Here is a 24,625-nt window from a genome sequence, read left to right as displayed (position 1 = left end):
CAGACCAGGCTGGCCTTAAACTCTGAGATCTGCCTGCCTCTGCCTCTCAAGAACTAGAAGTAAAAGTACGCACCACCACTGCCCATCTCTGAAGTTTGCTATAGTTACAGGTCCTACAGACCACTACCTGAGGCTCAGTCAGCCGGTCATGAGTTCTCCAAGTCCCCAGCCACCAGAAACTGTAAATACAATTTAGATTGACTAAAGTTGCTAGCTTTTTCCAAGTTCAAGGCATTAGTTTTGAAGAAATATTGTGATGCAATTTTTAAACACAGTAAGATTTTGAGTCCAATATCTCACCTTGCCAGTCATATGAAGCAGGACACATTACTAAACCTTAATAGGGGTTTTTTTTCTCTTCTGAATTAATAGTAATAACATCTATCTTGAGAGGTTCTTTTGAGAATGAATGTATGAAACAAATATTTATGAAAGTGTATTAGGCACTTCAATAAATACCTGGAACACAGGCATCTTAAGCTTCTTGCAAACCAATGGACTACACAGACCCAGACACACAAAAGGACAGTTAAAACATAATGTGAGAACACATTACAGTATGTATAATATTCAAAGAGTAATGACTCAAAGAGTCACTTATTATGCTTTATCAGGAAGAGGTAAGGGTCCCAAGGATAAGAAAAGGCTTCCTTGAGGTATAGAAGGATGTTAAGGGAACAGTATGTTAAGGGATGTATGTTTTAGGACAGCATACACAAATACTCTAAGGAAGAAAGACAACAGAAAATATGAAAACAGGCTTGCTATAGTACAGAAACAGGAAGAATTTAGATTACTATTAGTTGTTACTGTTCTTACAATTAACCTAATTAATGATAATACTTTCTGGAAGGGCTATCCATCAATAGGCTTGTTCTTAAGTAACTAGGCTTCCCAGTAGCAAAGACCCTATAAGCTTGTGAACAGTCTAATAAAAGACCAGATTTGAGTTTCAGAAGAGATACAGTTATGAAAATAGGGAGAAAAAAGAAGTTAACATCAACCACTATTAAATATAATTTATTCCTAAGTGTACCTTTTAGTGCCTACTCTGTGGTTTGGAGCAATATCAATTGTATCTGTGGCAGAATCATGCCTCACAGCAAGTCCCAAGTCTGCAATACAACAGGTTCCATTTTTCTTCACCAAGATATTCTTTGATTTCAAATCTCTATGGGCAATAGCTGGTTTTCCTAGAAAACCAAAAGACATGACTGCTAAACAAGAGATACTAGTCACAATTCACTTTTAGGTCCAAAAGCCTCCCCAGTCCCAGTGTGAAAGCACTTGAGCTACATCACCTATAACAGCTAGACTATTGTCCAAAGGGATAACTGTTTAAATCTTCAGACAACATAAATCTAAGGACTAAAGAACCAAGGTGAAAAAGTTGTTTGTTGATCTCTAAGTAAACTTTCAGATTTCTTATATTTTCATTGGAAAAAATCATTCAAATTTAAAAAAGCTACATATCTCCAGTTAGGCTTCACATTTTGAATCTATATTATTATATTCACAGGAACATAAGCTTAAATAACAAAACTGTAGAAAGTGTTACCTTGGGTACCGACAATCTCCATGTGAAGATGGGCAAGACCACTCGCCGTGGATAGAGCAAGTTTGATCATTCCTTCCACAGTAACAGTGTATCTATTCAAGTAATCAAAAAGGGATCCATGCTCGTGATAATCTGACACCAACCACAGCTGAGTCCACGTCCCATTGTCTGCACAACAGAACACACACAGTTCAGTCGGGCTGCTCAACACTTGCAGCTTCCTGGAAAGTCAGCAGCACTTTCCACTATCGCTCTTGAACACACCTGCAATATGATGCCACCTTAACTTTGAATGAATTCCTTCCATGTTTTCTTATATTTAGTTTTTCTACACTTTTATGTGCATATATTTCAGATCCTCAGAGTATATCCCCTATTTGTGAGATAAAGCAATGATAAATAACTCCATTTAAGAGAAAAGAAATCATATCCAACAATGTTCATTTCCTCATCCTATAGAGAAGAGTAGCAGAGAGCAGACTCCTCAGTGCCTAAGAAGGCACCTGGGCCAGATTAGTTCATGATCAGTGCTGCTCTGGAGGAAGAAGGGCAGCAGCAAGTGAAGACGGGAAACTTGTGGAGAGCCAAGAACAGCCACAATAGCATGTGACAAACCTCAAGTGAACTTTGGTGAGGACTGACAAGCTTTAGTGACAGACTGTACAGTTCTCAAAGATGCCAGACAAGACAATCATAATTTCAATGCTGCTATCTCAGAAAAATAAGAACAGCAGTACCTCTGATGCTGAGACAGGAATTAAAGTGCTGGAAAAAAGACTAAAGAGACTAGGACTGAACCTCATTGTACAAGGTGATTCGGAACCTAAGCAACTTGAAATGTGGGTACTAAGAGTTCCTTGGTAAGATGCTGCATGCATCTGAAATGTAACATTAAGGTTGACAGTAAGGCTCTTAGGCTGCACTGGTCCAGTAAATGCTATTTAACTTAGAAGTAAACGGGGAAATAGGAAACAACACAAATCAGTAATATATATATATATATATAATCCTTAAGTCATGTACTAGCTAATTTTATGTCAGTCTGACACAAGCTAGTATCATTTGGGAACAAGGAAACTCAACAAAGAAAATGTCCCCACTAAGTTGGTCTATGGACATACCTGAGGTGAACTTTTTTAAATTAATAAACCATGGGGAGTGTACCCATTGTGGAAAGTGCCACTCTTACACTGGTGGTCCTGAGTGCTAAAATAAAGCAACCTGAGCTAGCCATGAGGGGCAAGCCAGTAAAAAAATGTCCCTCCATGCCTCTGCTAAAAGTTCCTGCCTCCAGTTCCTGCTTTGACTTCTTTTGAAGTAAATTGTGATTGTGAAATTTGAGCTGAAATAAGTGTTTATGTCCCCAATTTGCTTTTTTTTTTTTTTTTTTTTTTTTTTGATTTGGTTTTTTTGAGACAGGGTTTCTCTGTATAGCCCTGGCTGTCCTGGAACTCATTCTGTAGACCAGGCTGTCCTCGAACTCGAAGTCCACCTGCCTCTGCCTCCCAGAGTGCTGGGATTATAGGCGTGCGCCACCACCACCCGGCTTCCCAATTTGCTTTTAATCTTGGTGTTTCACCCCAGTAATAGAAAACATAACTAAAACAAGTTATCCAGATCCAGACAGGGACCCAGGCTCTGTGTGCTGCTGACCACACGGTCTCAGACAAGTTGCTTAACGAGTCTGTTTCTTTTTTTATATACAAGAAAAAGAACTTACTTTGATGACTCTTAAGATGTTTAAAGAGAATACAGAACTAGATTTCTTTTTAAAGTAGGTAATACAATGTTTGCCATATGAGAATTTAAAATGTGCTGTTCCCTACAGCTATAAACAAACTGGAAACATAAATAAGAATTATATTTTGTAAGCATGTGCCTTTAATCCCAACACTTGGGAGACAGAGGTAGGAGACCAGCCTATTCTACAGAGTGAGTTACAGAGCAGCCAGAGCTACAAAGAGAAACCCTCTCTTAGAAGAAAAGCAAAAGCCCCAAACCAAAACCAACCTAACAAAAAACAACAGGGGCATAGGGGCAGGGGGTGTCAAAAATAATAGGGCTTCATAATCTGGGAAGATTCCTTTCTTTCTTTTTAATTTTATTTTATGTTTGAGTATTGTGCCTGCGGGTATGGCAAAATGACCACTTGTGTATCTGGTGTTCATGGAGGCCAGAAAAGAGCGATGGATCCCCTGGAACTGGAGTTACACAGAGACAGTTGAGAGCCACCACGCAGCTGCTTAGAGTTGAACCTGGGATCTCTAGAAGAACATTCAGTGCTCTTACTCACTGAGTCTTCTCTTTAGCCCCAAGCAAATTATTTGTTGTTACTGCCAAAAGCACTCAAGAGATGGGGCTCCAGTGGTGCAGCTGGTTAGCGTGTGGGACTTAAATGTCAGTGCTAGGCATAAGAACTCAAGAGACTAGTGATTCTAATCACAAAACCCCCTTTCAGTTTGTCTATTTTTGTTGTTGATTTTTCCTTTTCTTTTCCCACCTGTTCTTCACACATTCCCTAAAGTCTTTTTCTTGGTATGTGTACATCACTAGCTCATGTGCATGTCTGTTAACCATAACTGTGTTCTGAAAGACTCAAAAACACAACAGAAAGAGAACACAACAGGAAAGGGAGATTTCCTGAAGCATCTAACCAGAGAGGAAGAAGGAAGAGACTGCTCATACAGAGAGAGCAGCACAGCAGCATGAAGAGATGACTCAGCATTTAAGAACCAACACTGGTCTTGAGGAGACCAGAGTTCAGTTCCTAGAACACATATCAGGCTTACAACTGCCTACAACACCAGCCTAGGAAAACGTATGCATCTGGCCTCTTTGGGCACCTGTACTCAATCACACACAGATATACTCACATACATATAATTAAAAATACATCTTTTTATTTTCTTTTGTTTAAGGCTAGCCTAGGCAAAAGTAAGTTTGAGGCCAGCTTGGTCTACAAAGTGATCCAGGACAGCCAGAGCTACACAGAGAAACCCTGTCTCAAAAAAACCTTAAAAAAAATGGAAAAAAAATAAAATCAAAAAGATGAAGATGAAGAAGGGAAGTGGGAGCCTAGGTTCTGCCTAGTCAGACACCTAATAAAGAAAACAGTAGTAGAGCTAGTTAGTTCCCATCGTGACCACCAGAGGACAGCATCCACTTGACTGCAGCTTGAACAAATGACTCTGCAGGGCACAACAGGTTCAATGGTTTGCACTTGTGGGTTTTAGAAACATGCCTAATGAAAGCCTGAAAGAGGTTTAAGCCTCAAATGCAAATGAGTCAACACCACAGAATTTGAAATCACACATTTGGGTAAGCCCTTTAAGGGAACAATTACTATTTGTAGAATCAGAGCCTTCTTACAAATCAATCAGAATAATAAGATTGAGAAAATAAGCAAATAGTAGGAAATAAGAATAGGCTAGTATAGTGGCACACTGTAATCTCAGCACTGGAGCATGGAGTGAGGAAGATCATGAGTTCAAAGCCAGCTGTGGCCATCTTTTAAAAAAGAGAGAGAGGAAGACTAAACAACTACCACCACCAACAACAACAAGAAAAAAAATCCAAACCAAATAAAAAACAAAAATACAGTAAGAAAAATGTTGTTTCCAGAGTTGGAAGAGGGTGAAAATAGAAGAAAGCAAGAGCCAAGGAAGAAGACTGTGATAACCACTTTGCTTGTTTTTCTTTTTTTTTTTTTTTCAGGATTTTTTTTAATTGTTGTTGTTGTTTTTGATGCAATAACAGGAGGATTTTTATTCCAGAGGCTCTGGAGTCCACAGTCGTACACCGTGCAGTGGCACACTGCGCAGGAGCTTGTTTTTCAATTAGATACTGAATTGTTAGGAGCCACTGAAAATCACCTACACCCATTACTGCTCCCACCATGATCACACTAAATAAGTGTGACAGCTTAAGACATTCACACACAGCTAGTGTCTACTTTATGAAACTAACAAAACCGATCAGCCCCAGCCTCTGTAATGGGCAATCCTAACTGTTAACTTGACTGTAATTTAGGATGCTTCAGAGACAAACCTCTAGGTGACTATGAGGGTGGCTTCAGAGAAGTTTAAATGAGCTGAGAGACACACCCTTAAGATGGACAGCACTATTCCACAGCCACACCTGCCCCCTCTTCCTGACTCCAGATGCAGTGTGGCTATCAGCCCCAGGCCGGTCTGTCACCATGCCTTCCATGACTATCCTTCAGATAGGAACCAAAAGAAACCCTTCTTTCTCAAAGCTATTTTGTCATAGTGATGAGAGAAGTCACCTAACAGAACCTCTAAATCTAATGGCATGCTATAAACTTGAAAATACGGAGAAGCAAAAAAAAAAAAAAAAAATACCCCTCATAGTACCACCTGACATTAGAGAAAGGGAAGGGTGGTCACTGCAAGTCTCTCACCAAGCCACACATGATGGTTGTTGGGATTTTTGTTGCTGTGTTTTTAATTTATTTATTTTTATTTTATGTGTATTTGTGCTTTGCCTGTATGTGTGTCTGTGTGAAAGTGTCAGAACCCTGACGCTGGAGTGGTGAGCTACCACATGGGTGCTGGGAACTGAACCTAGGACCTCTGGAAGAACAGCCAGTGCTCTTAACCTCTGAGCCATCTCTCCAGCCCCTCACTGTTTGCTTTTAATAGGAAAGTAGGAAATACATTTATTTGGTTAGGATGGCAAAAGTTGGGTCAAAAGAGGAGGGGGGGGAAGAGGAAGAAGAAGAGGAAGAGGAAGCAGCAGTGGCAGCAGCAGGGTCTAAGGTCACTGCTGGCAGTCACTGCAGCATCCCTGCTTCCTGAGCATCCTGTGCCCTGACCCCATCTCATCCTTTCACTACATTGTCTGTAGTGTTCATGTGGCTCCAGCAGCAAGGCATTTTAGGAGTAACCCCTTCTCAGGTTTAATTGAACTTCCTTAAAAAACTGAGGAAGTATTTAACCCCTGCCAGGTCAGAACAGAATACACTGACAAGTTACTTTTATTCTCCTTGATACTCAATGGTACTCTGTTATGCTTGCAGACAGGAACCTAGCATAACTGTCCTCTGAGAGGCTCCACCAAGCAGCCAATGGAAAGAGATGCACAGACTGACAGACAAACATTAGATGGAGCTCAGAGTCTTATGGAAGAGTTGGGAGAGGGACTGAAGGACCCAAAGGGGATAGAGACTCCACAGGAAGACCAACAGAGTCAACTAATCTGTACCCTTGGGGGGACCCAGAGATGAATCACCAACCAAAGAGTGAATATGGGCTGGACCTAGACCCCTGAACATAGGTAGCAGAAGAGCAGCTTGGTCCCCAACAACAGGAGCATGAGCTCTCGGGCATGGCCTGCTGGCCTGTGGATCCCTTTCCCCTAAATGGGCTGCCTTGTCTGGCCTCAGCGGGAGAGGATGTGGCTAGTCCTGCAGCGACCTGATGATGGGGAGGGTAGAGAAGTTGTTCTTTAAAGAGGAGCATTCCCTTCTCAAAGGAAAAGGGAGGGAGGAATGGGGGTGGGTTCTGCATGATGAGGTACTGAGAGGAGAGGGAGAGCTGATATTGGGACCTAAAGTTAATAATAAATAAATAAAGGCAATTCTGAGTGGAGATTCAGCAGAGTTGTAAAGCACCTGTCTAGTATGTACAAGGCAGGCCCTGGGCTTGAAATCACAGAACTGAGTTGGGGAAGGCTAGTCTATACTAAGATGTTCTACTAACCCCAGTCCTGGTGGGGAGGAAAGCAAGAACTAATCTACGCTGCTGAGATAGCTACAAACCAAAGCAGTGGGGGTATGGAGGGGAGCTGGTCTATGCTAACATGCCTTCCTGGTCTTAACCTCAAATTCTGAACAACCAAAGTTTATAGTATTTTCCTTCTATCTTATGACTATACTCAACTAAAAACCAGATTTAAAATAGCACAAGTATATGACATTTTTATAGGTCTTTTAGAAATCCACTGCATGGGCCTGTAAGATGGCTCAGCGGGTTAAGATACTTGCTGCCAGTGCAATCCCTGGAACCCACATGGTAGAAGGAGCATTCTACAAGTTGTCCTCTGACTTCTCCATGTGCACAGTGCCACACAAAATAATATGTAAAACATACTGTCATCAAGAAAATCTTAACTATGTCCTATGTCTAAAAGATTGTACTTGACCTAACTGATCTTACTATATTACAAATATCTGTTTCTCCCCAAATATGACAGTATTTAGTAGTCATCTCTGTAAAAACAAAGCTTTTCCAGACTTTGAAACATTCCAATAAGAGTAAAGAAATGGGGCTAGTAAGATAGCTTAACTGGTGATATGCCTGTCATGCAAGCATGAGCACCTAAGCTCAGATTTCCAGCCATGTAAAATCCAGATATGGTAGTACACACCTGCAATCCCAGTGCTGGGCGGGTGGATCCTGGGGCTTCTGGCAAATCAGTCTAGACAAACATGCGCATTCCAGGTTCAGTGAGAACCTATCTCAAAAATTAGGTGGAGAGTGATTGTAGAAGATACCCAATATCTTCCACATGCACACACCCCTGCACAAGTATGTGCATGTAAACACACACACACACACACACTCACACACATACACACACACAAGAAAGAAAACATCACTGACCTTTGTTGTCTGCTGCTATAAATCCCAGGATATTTTCATGGCGTAACATTACAGTCTGATAAATCTCTGCCTCTCGGAACCATGAACGTTCTTCTCTAGAAGAGAATATCTTCACAGCAACTTCTTCTCCCCGCCATTTGCCTCGCCAAACTTCTCCAAACCGACCTTTGCCAATGCTTTCTTGTAACACAATGGTCCTGGCAATTGTTCTTTGAACCAGCAGTGGTAAACCTAAATACAGAAATAAGGGCAGCATAAGTCATCAGCAGTGTGTGTCTCACCCTGACAGACCACAATGGAGACCCAGAGGCAGGTACTACTCCTTAACTTTTGCCTTGTTGGAAAGACAGATTACTTTTGCCTTTCCAACCCCAAAAGTGGAAAAAAAAAAAAAAAACCAAACCAGTGAATACTGAAAAAGAATCCAGAGACACCTGCCTACAGATTTGAGGATGCAAACTGAACTTTTCCTTTAAGGGTCAGGACAAAATGGGAGAGAATGAAGATGATGGTTGTGGAGGAGAGATTCAGCAAAGGCAAATGAAAGAATGGAACAAGGTATCTTTTGGGTACCAGTCTCATTCATAAGGATATGAATGTCAGTAGAAGAAAGGTAAGTTGTCATGAGAAGATAAACAGTCCTAAATACAGGGTCCCTCGATGATCAGTGGAAGGCTGAAATGCAACCATGAATAGGTAAAATGACTGTAAAATCTGATTTTAGAAAGAGGAATCAAGTAACTCCTTTACTTACAGGAGGAGGAGGATGATGTGGACAGAAACACAAGTGAGCCCTGACCTATAGGCTTTTGCAGTGAGAGGTCTGAATGGAGTGGGAAGTTCTGAGGCAACAGAACAACTCCTGATGGCCCTACAAGTGCATGGGTTGTAGAAAGAGAATGAGTAATCCCATGCTCTAATTAATACAGCTACATTTCAAAGGCAAATAAACAGGCCTATGTTAGAACTCAACTATCATCTACATGGCAATGTCTTGAATCCTTTCAGTGGGCTCTGTAAATATCAGCTGTTGTAATTTCCCTGGGTGTAAGTTTGGCAACAAGAGAACAGACCCAAGGGACTGATTGTAAATAGACTGTAATTCATCCTACTGTTCTGTACCTTTGGGCCCTACTTATCACAGACCGGGATCACTTGTGAGAAGACTTTTCTGAGACTCACTTGCACCAACTCAGAGTCAGTGGAGGAACCAGGAAAGTCCTACCACACTCTCTGTCATCTCCCCAGTTCTGCTCTAGCCCAGCCAGCCTCTCACTGCCTCACTCTCATCACATCTCATCTCTAACTAAACAGAGAAAGAACACACTACTGAGTATTCATTGTCCCATTTTAATAAAGGCTTCAGATCATAGAAGAATCAGCTTCCTTATGCACTTAAATGATAGCACGTGTATGCATATACACCAGTACTATAATTTCCTTAACACATGTTTCTGTTACATAAGTGTCCCATGCATTAATGTGGTATTATGCTTCAGAGCTACACTTTTCTCAGTCACAATTCCTGCTTTGATGCTCCTTTACTATCATTTATTTTAAAATCAGTCAGATTTCTGTTTCCTTATCTTCAGTATGGCTATAAATTTAGCCCTTATTTGAAACTGAGCAATACTTTTCAAAGGATAGTAAGCCATTCATTAAATCACATTTAAGTATTTTTACCAAAAGTATTTGTTGTATATTTCTATAAGAAAACAGAAGTCCAAAGAGGAAATATGGACTGACCAAAGTCATAGGGCATGTGTTAGTCTAGACCTGTTGATCGCTAGTCACACATCCAATTCCAAAATTGCGTTTCTTATAATTTATTTATGTATTGTATGCATATGGGAATTTTGTCTATATGTACATCTATACACCAGAAGAGGGCACTGGATCCCAAGACGAGTTACAGACAGTGTGAGCCAGCATGTGGGTGTTTCGAATAGAACTCAGGACTTTTGGAAGAGCAGCAGTGCTCTTAAGCTGCTCTTCAGCACTGAGCCATCTCTCCAGTCCCCAAAGTCCAAAACTGTAAAGCAGGCACAATTTTCTTAGTCTTCTTCCAAACCATAGGCAAGAAAAAGAAAAAAGGTATTTTCTCTTTGGTCTAAAAGCAAAACATGATTATGCTAATCTCAGGATGATCCTGGCAATCAGCCAGTCCATTTCTTTTTTTTTTTTTTTTTTGATTTTTCCTTTTTTTAATAAAATTATAGATATATAGATGTAAAAAATATGGAACGCTTCACGAATTTGCGTGTCATCCTTGCGCAGGGGCCATGCTAATCTTCTCTGTATCGTTCCAATTTTAGTATATGTGCTGCCGAAGCGAGCACTCAGCTAGTCTATTTCTGAGTCCACAAAAATCAACAAATAAAACTGAGAAAAACAAACATTATAGCACATTCACTAATAGGCCTACTATTTTTGTTTGTTTCTTTGTTTGAAATTTTCTTTTAGATGTAAAAAAGTCACTAACAATGCAATAGTTTAATTTTAAACAATAAACCGGACTAGTCTGATCACTCAGTGGGTGAAGGAGCTTGCCACCAAGCCTGATAGCATGAGTTTGTTTCCCAGGATCCATACAGTGGAAAGAGAGAACTGACTCCTGCAAGTTGTCCTTTGATTTCCACACGTATACTGTGGTTGGTAGGCATGTGTGTACACACACACACAATTTTTTCTTAAAACAACAATTTCATATCATGTGAAAGAGGCTATTCAGCTTCCAAATTCCAGGAGACCAGTCTCCGTGCTGCAGGACAGTAGCTGCATTTCTTATCTGCAGCTCTGTCTTTGTAAAAATGGTGTCCTACTTTCTACCTCTCAGAGTCCAGTACCATAGGGGAGGATGCATGGGACTCTATACAACTGTGGAAGTGACTTCTTTCAATGGTAAAACCAAGCTCCGATTTATCTATACTAAACGATCCAGTCACACAGACAGCAAGCTCAACAACTTTCATTAGGCTGCAATCATACTATTCCAAAGTTTTAACAAATTAAGCTAAATGCCCCAACCAACTAATTAAATAAAACAGCAAAAGTGACTTATTACGACTTCTTAAGAAAGAAAGGGTAAACAGTGACTACCTGATCCCGAGCCCGAGGTTGTCATGTCATAAATGAGATCTTTTAAGGTGGTGCCCTCTGAGATGAAAGGGCGATCTAGTGATGGGTCCTCTTCGTTGGGCACACGGTGGTGAATGACAGTGCGGTTATGGCAGATGTAGACCATCAGCATGAGTGCAATGCAGACAAAGCAGACAGGGCCAGCGATGACAGCGGCCAGCTCCACAGGACCCAGGCCAGATGATGGCTTTTCTGAAAAAGGTCCTCAATGAAACAAACATCAAGAGAAACAAAACACTATAGGTGGCACTCGCATTTCCCAAAGCCTCCATACTTTCCCCAGTGTCCACGCCTATCACTCAATCCCACGGGCTTCGGTCCCAGCCTCCCTTGTCACTCTTCCTGAGCACCCCAGCCCATCTTCTACGTCATCCTTGAACTCATCAGCTCACCCCACCTAGACCTCCTCCCCCACTCGCCACCTCAGGTAAGCTGGAAAAGGAACTGACTATTTGAAACAACTTCTAATAACTCATTTTTTATAAAGCACTTTGGTCTTTTCTTCTTATTCCAAGTCTACTGCAGATGTATAGCAGAAGAAAATATATAAATATAGTTAGTAAAGTTTTTACAAATTATCAACTTCCTTGAGAAACTTCAAAGGCTCATATTTTAGTATATAAATTTGCCCCAACTTTTTAAAGCCTAAGACTTCCTTTGTTTACTTTTGTGTTTTATTCTATTAGTTTATTTATAGATTTTTAAATCCCTCTCTTTTTGTGAGACAGGGTTTTATCACATAGTTCATCCAGGCTGGTCTCAAACTTGGGATTCTCCAACCTCTGCATTCCAACATTGGGATTGTTTTTAAAATAATTTGTGTATGTACATTCTTTCTAGACTATTTTTGCCAACTGAATTTTTAATTAAATTTATTTTCTTATAATCTCAAATAAATTAATATTTACTCATTTCAAAATACATTAATACACACATTTAAATGTGTCAAAAACTTAAGAAAAGGAGGCCATGAATTTAAGATAGGAATTGTGGAGAGTATATGAAAGAGTTTAGAGGGAGGAATGGGAAGGAAGAGTATATATGATATTATAATCTTTTTTCATTCTTGACATCTTCATTTAGATTAATTTCTTATCATATAAAATGCTAACAATTCTTTCAGGAAGGATCTTAAATCCTTATACACTGCATACTTAGTTATCTGAATACAGCTGTTACCTTTGTATAAGAAAAGCCTTTCTAAAGAGCTTACTTTAAGAATTTTGGGTGATAATCAATATATTATAATCTACTGCCCCCTATACTGGAATAAAGTGGAAAGTCTGAACATTTTCCTCCTTTTTTTTTGGTAATTAGTGTTAAATGCACTAGGGCTTTTCCCCATCCTTAAAAAGTACACTGGGCCAGCAAGATGACTTCTGCAGAAAGATGACTATTACCGAGTCTGATAACCTCAGCTCCATCCACAGGAACCAAAGGAGACAACCAACTCCTACAACTCCTACAAAGTATTCTCTGACATAGGTGCATTCACATGAATGCATGTACACACACACACACACACACACACACACAGAAATTACTCACAGTTTTGGCCTATGAGCAGTATTCATTCTTCCATCAAATCTGCTAGCATTAATATAGGTTTTCTCCCATTTTATATTCCTTTGACTATTAAAATAAGAATTCAGGACTTGGAGAAAGTGGCAAATTTCCATTTAATTCATTAAGCTTTAAATTACTAGCTACACCAGGACCATGTACTATTTACTATTTATTTATTTATTTATTTATTGATTGATTGATTGATTGAAACAGGGTTTCTCTGTATAGCCCTGGCTGTCCTGGAACTCACTCTGTAGACCAGGCTGGTCTTGAACTCAGAAATCTGCCTGCCTCTGCCTCCCAAGTGCTGGGATTAAAGGCGTGCACCAACACCGCCCGGCGTAAGTATTATTTTATGTGTACGGGTGCTTTGCCTATATGTATGTTTGTGCACCATATCCATGACTGGTGCTTGAGGTCAGAAGTGGGCATCAGATCCCATGAACTGGAGTCACACTTGTGAGCCACCACACAGATGCTGGGAATTGAACCTGGGTTCTTTGAAAGAGTCACAGGTACTCTTAACTGCTAAGCCATTTTTGTAACTCTTCTAGGATCTTTTAAAAAAGTATTAAATACATAGTGCTACTAGACATCATATACAATTAATTTACACTTACAGATCATAAGGTAAAATGTTACAAAATAAAAACATTCAGATTGGTGCACTTGATTTCTGTCCACTAAAAGGCTGTTGATTGGATTGCCTTAAGATATAGGTACACCATACAGGGGATGAGAAATTCACTGAGGACAAGGCAAGGAAAACCCTAACAACATGTTGCCCTTTGAGATTCTAGAATTCACTTTGAAGAGGCTACCCTTGGAGACATAGCAGATCTCACTGAGAGTCTCCTGGCACTGCTTTCTCTAACACACACTCAGGAGTCAGGCTCCTGGCTACTCCTAAATCTGTAACTGTGGACAGGTAACTCCGCCTCTGCCCTCCACAAGCCAGGCTTGATGACCTCTATAAACACTTGCAGCTCTATATTCGTAGGCAGGCTAACTTTCTTTTAGCATCTTAGAGGAAGGAAGGGAAGGGTGCTAATACAACAACTTACCTGCAGTGGGAAGTTCTATTTTATTGCAGTGGTCCTGGTTGCAGCAGTATGTTGTAGTAACCACCCCTGTTTTTGAAGACGGTGCACAGACAAATGGCCTGTCTCGAGGAATCAGGTCGATTTCAGCTATACACATACTGTTGTGTATAACTTTGTCTGTAGTCTCAGTGACTGAGACAAAGCAAAGACCATCCGTCTCACAAGTAAAATTATCCTTTGTACAGAGGTGGCAGAAACATTGTAATGCTAGAGAAAGAGAATAAGATTTTATTAGAAAAATAAAAGAGTACCAAGATTAAGTTTAAAAGTTTAACATTTACACTACTACTATATTTTTTATTAAAATAATTTATGCACTGTTCAAATAACAACTTCTATTACTCTTTTAGAATGTCCAAGAATTACACATATATAGATGTCAAGGTAATTTAGTGAAATTTTGACCTAGCCCAACCCACCCCCTGTCAAAAATTTGCTTCCTAGAAAACATTCCACAAAATTTCATTTAGATAAGACAATCATTTGCCCTCCCATTTGAAACTCAGTAGTTATACTCGTTCCTAGTACTAAATTACACAATAACACACACACACACACACACACCTCCCTCACAAGTGATTGCAGAGCAATGTGTGAAAATAGTGCCACAAACTCATTATAGACTAGAAACACAGTTTCAGGAGATTTGTGGTAATGAAGTAATAGAAATAGATCCATATTGAGCCACAGGTTTTCTATTCATCCTGTGCAGCCCCTACGACATGTATCCAGCTGCTGTAGGGAAGATTATTCCAGCAACAATTTATATATTCTAGCCACATGGAACCTAGTTATATGCCCACTGTATCTATTAGATCTTGTGACTCAACTCTAGGAATGACCCCTTTATGGAAGTGTCTGCTGTCACCAACATCTTCTGTCATATACACCCATATCCTCTAATGGGGTTAAGTGCTTCCTCAAAGCTTACACAGCTTACCAGAAATACTGATTTTACTATTTCCTCCCCTAAGAAAATATATGTTCTTGTAATTCAAAAGACCCATATTCATCCTGGAAATCCACCATATATGGTTCTATGCCTGAGGGCAGTATTCAAAACTTCTTGCTGAATGAACAACACAATAGGTAATCCAACTACTCAGTGGCAAGGGCAAAGACCAGTTAGGAGGACTGGCCAACAATGAGGAGACCAGGAAGGTCTTTTATACACACACACACACACACACACACACACACACACACACACACACACACGCACGCACGCGCGCATGCAGTAGCAAAGCAGACAGCAGCCCAAAGGAAAGCTAATGGCTTGTGCAAGGAAGTTTACTTAGCAGGCCTGAGTTAAACAACCCAGCATATTCACAAGAATAGCATATCTTCAGAACTGTCCTCGACTGGATGTGAGTGCTGAGCCTCTGGGATATGTTCTCTGATAAGAATGTTTCTGTATGTGCAAGGCTTTGGGTCACGCAGTACCAATCTGACCAGATAGTTTGTACTAACAATGTGAGTCGCAGGAAAGATCTGCTTCTGTTTGTTGGAACGGAGGCGGCTAGGTCCTTACTTAGCTCAGCTGTTATGCAGACTATAAACCTATGGACTGAAACGCATTGGGTTGAGAACTACCTAAGAGATCTGTAAAGCATTCCTCTGAAGGCAAGGAGGTTTTGGGTGGAGGTGGGGGTACCTGCCCTGAACGTGGATGTTACCATCCTTAGAGAGACAGAGAGACAGAGACAAACAGAAAGACCCATTTAAGATGCTCTGCCATGCCCTTCCCAACTAGATAACCGAAATCTCTAAAACTCAGTAGATTAAGCCCTTCCTTAAAGACTAAGGATAGCAATCTTTAATTTGTTTCTATCAGGTACTTTGTCACAGCAATGAGAAATCTAACTGATATAATGGCTTAGTGGCTGATCCTCAGTAGAGCCCTGGACACCACCAAGGCTCAAGTGAGCTGCACTGGATGACAGTGCTCTGCACTGCCACTGCTAAGAGAACGAAGGGTCCTGCTCCACTGGGACAGAATATCTACAAAACTGCAGCCCAGGGACCTTTCACTTTGTCAAACTTAAGCTCTATCTTTTCATTGTAGTACTTTGTATCCATGACTGTAACAGTTCTGAGTCTTCCTAGTGGCAAAGGGAAACACAGCCTAGAACTATCCCAAAGGCCTGGAGTTGCCCTCCCCTTAGGGAAGGCAATAAGGAATGAATCTTAAGATGGGCCACAGTGAAAGTGAATCAAAGGCAGAAAGTTTAATCAGGCAGAAATTCATCTAGGACAAGAAGAGTACAACTCTAAAACTATAAATGTGAGTTTCTTGAGGTATTTTTATTGTTCATACGATGTACTCTACAAGGCTTAAAGATTAAGCAATCTTAAAATTTAAGTTTATCCTTCCTTTTTTTTTTTTTTTTTTTTTTTTTTTTTTGGTTTTTTGAGACAAGGTTTCTCTGTGTAGTTCTGGCTGTCCTGGAACTCACTCTGTAGACCAGGCTGGCCTCGAATTCAGAAATCCGCCTGCCTCTGCCTCCCAAGTGCTGGGATTAAAGGCGTGCGCCACCACCGCCCAAAATTTAAGTTTAAAAAAATCAAATAAATATATGAGCTAGATTACATCTTTCTATTAACATAGGGATTACCTTTTTGAATTTCTGGCCTTATTATGCTTGGCAAAGACATTACCACTAAGTACTGAACTACATATCCTGGTGCCTTTTTGCATTTTCAAAAATCTTGAGACACAGACTCAGTAAGTGGCTCAGGTAGGCCTCCAATTTGCTATCCTCCTGCCTCAGCCTCCCTGTGTAGTGGTATAGTGGTATTACAGGCCTACATAATCCCACTCCACAGAGAACCATGCGAGCAGGCTAAGAATTCCTTTCTCTAGTGAAACCATAAGGTGGTTTCATTAGATATAGGAAACATCCAAGCTCTAAGTAAGCATAGTTTGTTATCTGGAACATCTTGCTTGAGATGAATTTAGGAAAATCAAATTGTGTTTCTGACTTCTTTCCCTTCCCACATCCTTTTACTGTTTTCTGTCTTCCAACATGGTCTGTCTCACTGTGAGTCCTTCTACCAAATCATCAAAGCTAAGGGTGTGGTGTTTGGGGACCCTGAACTGACTTCATAGCTAAACTCTTAACTCAGGAACACCAGGTTCTTTTCAAGCATGCTTAAAAAGGTTTCTGCTGCAATCAACACACTTGCCTATTATCCTAGCAAATTAACAAAGTTTTATTTTGACTATTATAAAACATCTTCAGAGCCAACGAGATGCACTTGCCACATAACCTGCTGACTTGACTTCAATCTTAAAAACTTATATAAAAGATGGAAGGAAAGAATCAACCCCTAAAAGTTGTCTCTGACCCCCACTATGTTCACTTCCTCACACATAAATAATAATAGTAAATTTAAAGAATATTTTCTTTCTTCTTGGAATCCAGTCATTTGACTTAACTCTACCAAAGTATGAAGGAAATTCAAGAAAAGTAAAAAGACCGAACACTGTTAAAAAAAGATCAATATGATGTTGATTTTGGCAACAAGATTTAGTTCTTCTCTCTGCCTAGTCAAATTCTACTTCTTTTCTGCCTCTTCCTCCTTCAAGATTACACTTCAAGATCCTATTCAAAGATCCTTTCCACAAGTGATCTTAGCCTCTCCCCTTCAGACACTGGGGTTTGTTTCATTTGTCCCCACATACCTCTGCATACCTTGAAGATGCATGCAAATCTATCTATATAGTTTGTTGTTAGTGTCTCCTTACTTTAGGAAGGGCTGTGTTTAGCTGTTTTGTTTTATTCTGGACCTCTAGATAGTATCAGAAAAATACATTTGCTAAATAGTTGTCCAAACAAGAGGTCACAAACATCAAGGCGAGAAATGTAGTCTATGAGTTACATACACATTTTCATTCCAAAGATTGTCTATCAACAATGATAAACAGGATCCTGAGTAACCACCATGTATTACAAAGCTTTCACTGCTGTTTCTACAGTTATGTGAAAAACTCATTCAGGTCAAGTGTCCTTGTGGCACACTTTACATACAGACAGCTTCACAATATGCATACAATAAAAACATATAAGTAACGCTTAAATCACAGAAGCACAGCACAATGTAAACCTGGTAGAGTTAAAACAGTCAGTGCCCTGAGTCCATGCAAGCCTTACCTAAATTCTTTCTTTGTAGGACACCTTGAAAACATTCACTAGCAGTATATATGGCTGTGATATTCAACATTTTTTGTTCTAACTTCCAACAACTGGTTTAGAAAACCATTTAGTGAAGACTTCAATAATAGTATAATATGAGCCACATCTTCCAGTAAACAAAATATCTCTTTAAAACAGATATTTGAGGACTGTTTACTAGCAAGTGTTTTGGTTACGTATGAGATCTCATTATCCTGAACTTCCCAATAAGCCCTGAGGTCATTAATACTATCTTGAACATTACTGATGAGAGTAGCCAGTTGCAGCATTTATTATCACTGCAGTTAGAACAGTGAAACAAATACAAAAATAGAATCAGACCTAAGGTCATCTTATTTCTACAATAAAACAGAATCATCAATTGTCACACCAAATACTTGTACTAATTTGCATTCTGTTATTTGTAGTTGTCTTTGAGTCTAATTTACAGATTTAATTTATAATTATAAATAAACCCAAAACATCAAGTTTTATGTTTTCTAGTTTCATGTCTATGATTTAAGGAACAGTGTGAAAAATATGTTTTGCACTTTTCATTTCAAAGGGGTCTACATATGATGAAATTTTGATAAAAAGCCAATGCTGAAGGGCTTCTCATTAAGTCTTTCAATAAGAAAGGTCACCAGACAATATTAACATCAATGCTTATCCAGACAAGAGTTTTTATCTTGAGGGAATTTTAAAGTTCCATTTTCCCAGTCTAAATCAGATGATTGAATACAGGCTGGTTTTGTGTGTCAATTTGACACAAGCTAGAGTCATCACAGAGAAAGGAGCCTCAGTTGAGGAAATGCCTCCATGAGATCCAGCTATAAAGCATTTTCTCAATTAGTGATCAAGGGGGAAGGCCCCGCCCATTTGGGTGGTGCTGTCCCTGGGTTGGTAGTTCAGTTCTGTAAGAGCAAGCCAGGGGAAGCAAGCCAGTGAGCAGCACTCCTCCAAGGCCTCTGCATCAGCTCCTGCCTCCAGCCCTGCGTTAGTTCCTGTTCTAACTTCCTCCAATGATGGACTGTGATCTGGAAATGTAAGCTAAACTTGTGTTTTGGCCATGGTGTTTCGTCTCAGTAATAGAAACCGTGACTGAGACATATGACTAGGAAAATAGCTTATGTAAATTAAAACAGAAACCGATTCTCATGAACATACATCTTAATTCTCATTTCTTACAAGTTGAAGTCTGTAAGCTAAGTGTGGTAGTGCACACTTGCAATGCTAGTGCTTAGAAGGCAGAGGCAAGAGGCTCCAACCTTCCACAATAGCCTGAGTTCCATGTTCCACACACAGTAAGATTGTTTCAAAAAAAAAAAAATCAAGGGTTAGGGATGTAGTCTGTGGTAATGCAGTTGCCTAGCATGTGCAAGGCCTTGGTTTGTTTTTTGGTTTGTTTTTCCAGACAGGGTTTCTCTGTGTAGCCCTGACTCTCCTGGAGCTCACTCTGTAGACCAGGCTGGCCTGGAACTCAGAAATCTGCCTGCCTCTGCCTCCTAAGTACTGGGATTAAAGGAGTGCACCACCACTGCCCAGTGACCTTGGGTTCAAAACTCAACACTTTACCTCCCCCTAAAATTATAACTGATTTTATTATTAAATAGATCCAGGTTATCTCACTCGCCTTTTTAATTTTAATTTTTTCCCATCATGTGTATGTTTGTATATCATGTGCATATGGGTGCTTGGGGAGGCAAGAAGGGAGGGTTATAGGTTGCTGTGCACACCTGATATGAGTACTGGGAACAGAACTCAGTCTTCTAACAGAATAGTATGTTCTTAACCACTGAGCCATCTCTCCAGCCTCCACCTTCTCCTCTTTTATTAAAATAGGGCTTTGGGCTGGCAACTCCCAAAATTGTCTTTTGATCTCTATTCACTCACAGTGATACACATGTACTTATACACCCCCATAGTACACACAAATAATTTTCTAAAGTAAAAGTGGGGCTGGCAAAATGCTCAGTTGCTTTTTGCCACTTCCCACCAAGTCTGGGGACCTCTGTTTGATACCAAAACCCACATGGTAGACAAAGAAAACTGACTCTTTTAAGTTGTCCTCTGACTAACACATGTGCAGTGGTACATTTCCTCTTATAAGTACCACATCCCAAATAAAAACGTAATTAAAATATTTTTAATTAAACTAGGTCTTAGTTTCTATTTTTAAATAATTTAAGTCAGTATACAAAGTAATGGATGTTATTATTGCATTTTCACACATATGTATCATTATACTAAATTGCAATTCACTCGTGTCCTCTAACATATTCCATTACATTCTTAAGTAAGATCCTTCTCATTCTGACAGTCCCTGTTCTAGATCACACACATGTTAAAAATCCAGGTCTCACACTGAGAGAAAACAGCGTCTGTCATTCTGTGTCTGGCTTACTTCACTTAACATGATTTATAGTTCTATCCATTTTTTAAATGGATACTGCTGAACAAAATTCCACTATATACATGGACTCTGTTTTTGTGCATTTATCTGCTGATGGACATCTGAATGGGTTACATTCTTTGGCTGTTATGAAAAGCGCAGCTACAAACATGAATGTTCAAGTATGTAAATGCATTTTTTAAAGTGTCAGTTTTTCTTTATCCTTGACTAGCTCCCAAATAAATGAGACATTCATTATAAGATGTATTTAATTAGCTTTACAACACAATAATCTGGCAGTCATTGATCTATTCTAATCCTCTAAGCTAATCTGGTTACTTTCCAGTCAAAATCCCTGAGATAATTTGCATTTTATTATTGGTCTGGTTCTAGGCTTTAGGTGTTTTTCCATGCTGTCTCTCCAAACTTCTTCATAGTAGCAAGTCCCTTCTTCCCCACTTTTCTTACCCCTACCCCCACTCCTTCCCCTGGCTGGAAGAAGCCCAGCCCTACTGTCTCTTCTGTGTAGCCACTGGCTGATTCTATTGACAAGTCAGAGAATAAATGGAGAGCAATGTTTATACAAACCTGAATTAGGAGATACTCAGAATAAGCATTATAATGTCATGTCCAAATTGCAACAAGATATGGTAGCAGAGAAACCAGCATTTGAATAATATAAGAATAATTTTATACAGTAACATTATACCTACACAAATACCTCTGTTATCCTTGCTAGTTTTATGTCAGCTTTTATGTTTACCCAGTTAGAGTAACCAGAGAAGAGAACCTCAACTGAGAAAATGCCTTCATAAGACATATGTGGGAATGGTGGTTCTAGCTTCTATAAGCAAACCATGTGGAGTAAGCCAGTAAGCAGCACTCCTCCATGGCCTCTGCATTAGCTCCTGACTTCAGCTTCCTGACCTATTGAGTTCCTGTCCTGCCTTACTTGATATAAAAGCATAAAATCCTTTCCTCCCCAACTTGTTTTTGGTTGTGGTGTTTTATCACAGCAACAGTAACCCTACTTAATATAAAAACTGGTACCAGAAGTGGGGTCTAAAGGAACAGAAGTATAAGGACGAATATTTTAAGTATCTGAAATAGACTCGGATACTTAACTTCAGTGACCAACACAGTCACTGAAGCTCTCCTGGGAGCTCAGAATACTGAAAACCCATGGTATGAATAGTTTACAAGCTTAAACTTGATTATCCTGATTCACTAGTTGTGAGATGTAATAGATTTGGTGGCTTTATATGAAACTTTTGGCAAACTTTGGAAAAATAAGGAAAATTATGATGTTTGATGATTGTTCCTAGGATTTCTTGATTAAATTGACAAAGGAAAAGAATGTTCCATGATAAAATAAACCAACTTCTAGCATATCAGACTACAGTGAAAGACAGCAATGAACTCTGATAAAATTGATGGGCTCTAGATGTGCATAAACAATCTAAAGGTTTCTAAGTGTTTCTGGAAGAGAATCCTCTCTCTAGCAGCCACAGAGCTCAAGTTACAGAAAATCAAACTGAAAGGTTGGCTAAATTACAGCGAAAATTCAAGTACCAGGTTCAGAGGATGTCAACAGTTAAAGGGCATTAACTGGTAGAAAATGGGATGGGGAATGTGTGGGAGGACCCTATTCAAGCTGAACTTAACTCTCAGATTCTCAAGGATTTATTTCACCTGAGGAAGTAGTCTCTCCACCCTTAGTAAAAGATGTACTCCCATCCTTGCCTCCTAAAATATTACCTTTTCCACATCTGACTGAGGACATTAATCCTTCATTGTCTGCTAAACTAGTAGTCACTTTCTCTGAAGGATATACCAGGACATCTGTACTAAGAGACAAAGTGCTTTGTACGTTTACCCAGGAGTAGTATGGCTAGATCATACAGTATTTCTATTTTCAGGGTTTTTGGGGGTTGTGTTTGTCTGCTTGTTTGTTTGTTTGAGGAACTTACATACTGACTCCCATAGTGGCTACACTAGTCTACACTTGAAAAGCAGTGAATGAGAGGGTGCCCATTTCTTCACATTCTTGCTACTATTTATTGTTATTTGGTTCTGACTGGGGTGAGATATAATCTCAAAAAGCAGTTCCAATATTCATTTTCTATATTATGTAGCTAAAAATGTTGAGTACTGTCTTAAGTATTTATTGACCTCTTGTTTATTTTCTTTTGACGACTGTTCATTCAGTAGCCTGCTTATTAACTAGGTACTTTTTTTTTTTTTGGTGTTTAATTTTTGAAGTTCTTTGTGTATTTTAAATATCAGACTCCTGATACTGTTTGATACATAGTTGCCCTCCTCCCTGCCCCATTTTGTAGGTCTTCTCTGTTCTTCTGATTGTAGCCTTCATTGTACAGTTTTTAATTTCATATATTCCCACTTATTAATTCTTGTATTACTTCCTGTGCTACTGGAATCTATCACAGAAAGTTCCTGACTATATGTATATGATGGTTAATACTGAGTGTCAACTTGACAGGATCTAGTATCTCCTACGAGACAAGCCTCCGGGCATGCCTGTGAGGGATTATCTACAAATGTCTATGAAGGACTATCTATACCAGCCTAAGTGTGACTGGCACGTGGGGTGGCAAACTGCAACTGAACACAGACATTCCTCACTCTTGACTTCCTGACTGTAGTACAACTTGGCCAACTGCCTCAGGCTCCTGAGGTGCCATGACTTCCCTGACATGATAAACTACACCCTCAAGCTGGGGACCAAATTAAACCTTTTCTCCCGTGTTTCTGTCAGGATATTTTACTATAGCAATAGAAATGTACCTAATACAATCTGTACCTTGAAGTGTTTTACTGGTTTTCCTCTAACAGTTTCAGGAGTTACAATCTCCACTCTAGTCTGAAATGATTTTATAGGTGTCATTTGTTAAAACCTTTTCATATTTGTAAACCTCTGTTTACAAATGTTACTTCGTATATTTACATCTGTGTCTTCTTATTCTACTCCAGGGTCACAACCCATGACCCTGTCAGTACTATACAGCTTGCTATTATGGCTACATAGTATTTTACATCAGACACTGAAATCTCCAACACTACTCTTTCTGCTAAGGATTGCTTTTGCTATTTGGAAGTCTTCTGTGCATCTATATGAAAAACTTAAAATTATTTTTTATAGCTATAGGAAAAAATGCCATCTGTAGACTACCATTTGATGGAGATTGTTCTGAATTTGTACATCACTTTTGGTAAAATTGTCATTTTCACAATATTAATTCTCTTAATCTTGGTTAGTGTGGGATGTCTTTCTCCTTTTCTTTATTCTGGTTCTTTTATCTCACTTGTTAAATTTATTCTTATGTGTTTTTTGTTTGTTAGAGCTATTATGAATGGAACTTCTTCCAGGATTTCTTTCTCAGCATGTTTGTTATGGATATGTAGAAAAGATACTGTCTTGTTTTTGTATGTTAATTTTGCATCCTGTTGCTTGGTTAAGTGTTTTCCCAGTCTAAGTTACTTGGTGGAATCTGCAAGGTATTTTAAATTAAAAGATCAGAAGGTATGAAAATAAGTTAGCTTGACATCTTTTCCTACTTATTTCCCTTTTCTTGTGTATTACTGCTCTAGCTAAGACTTCAAGCACTATATTGGAAAGTGAGAAACAGTGAACATTCTTGTCTGCTCCTGAGTCCTACTTCAGAGGATATGCCTATAGTCTTTATTATATAGCCTTTGTTATATTCTGGTATGGTCTTATTTACAGATTCTTCAAAGCTATTATCATGAAAGTATACTAAATTCTGTAGAAGGCCCTTTCTGTTATCTATTAAGAAGATAATGTGATTTCTGTCCTTATTTCTATATATTTACTGATTTCCATAGGTTAAGTCAATATTGCATTCTTGGAAAAAAAGTCAACTTATTCATGGTATATGATCTCAATGTAGTCTTCATTTGGGCCTATAAGAATTTATTCAAGTTTTTTTTTTATATATTCATCAAAGAAATCAATCACTTTCTTTTATTGGTTATATCCTTGTCCAGTGTTAGTATCAGAGTGATGCTGGCTTTGTAGAATGGGTGTGTTG

General features: G+C 39.3%; 1 protein-coding gene and 1 non-coding gene across 4 annotated transcripts in view; both read right to left on the bottom strand.

Annotated features, from left to right (window-relative positions):
- Positions 1-24,625, bottom strand: part of Tgfbr1 (transforming growth factor beta receptor 1) — a 56,691-nt gene that overhangs the window by 10,495 nt on the left and 21,571 nt on the right. For 2 of the 3 annotated variants that reach the window (XM_052176463.1, XM_052176466.1), the window contains exons 2-6: positions 13,950-14,195; positions 11,281-11,523; positions 8,182-8,412; positions 1,559-1,726; positions 1,037-1,193 (exon numbers count right to left, since the gene is read on the bottom strand). In XM_052176463.1, the coding sequence (XP_052032423.1) occupies positions 1,037-1,193; positions 1,559-1,726; positions 8,182-8,412; positions 11,281-11,523; positions 13,950-14,195 (1,045 nt within the window). The remainder of the gene's footprint in view (positions 1-1,036; positions 1,194-1,558; positions 1,727-8,181; positions 8,413-11,280; positions 11,524-13,949; positions 14,196-24,625) is intronic. The other variant, XM_052176464.1, reaches the window with a different exon arrangement.
- Positions 10,414-10,520, bottom strand: LOC127682016 (U6 spliceosomal RNA). Its single transcript, XR_007977319.1, has one exon. It is a non-coding gene; the product is annotated as a U6 spliceosomal RNA (small nuclear RNA).

This window comes from Apodemus sylvaticus, chromosome 3, assembly GCF_947179515.1.
Source record: "Apodemus sylvaticus chromosome 3, mApoSyl1.1, whole genome shotgun sequence".
NCBI lineage: Eukaryota > Metazoa > Chordata > Mammalia > Rodentia > Muridae > Apodemus > Apodemus sylvaticus.
The sequence above is the reverse complement of the archived record's forward strand: the minus strand, read 5'-3'. Positions and strand labels throughout refer to the sequence as shown.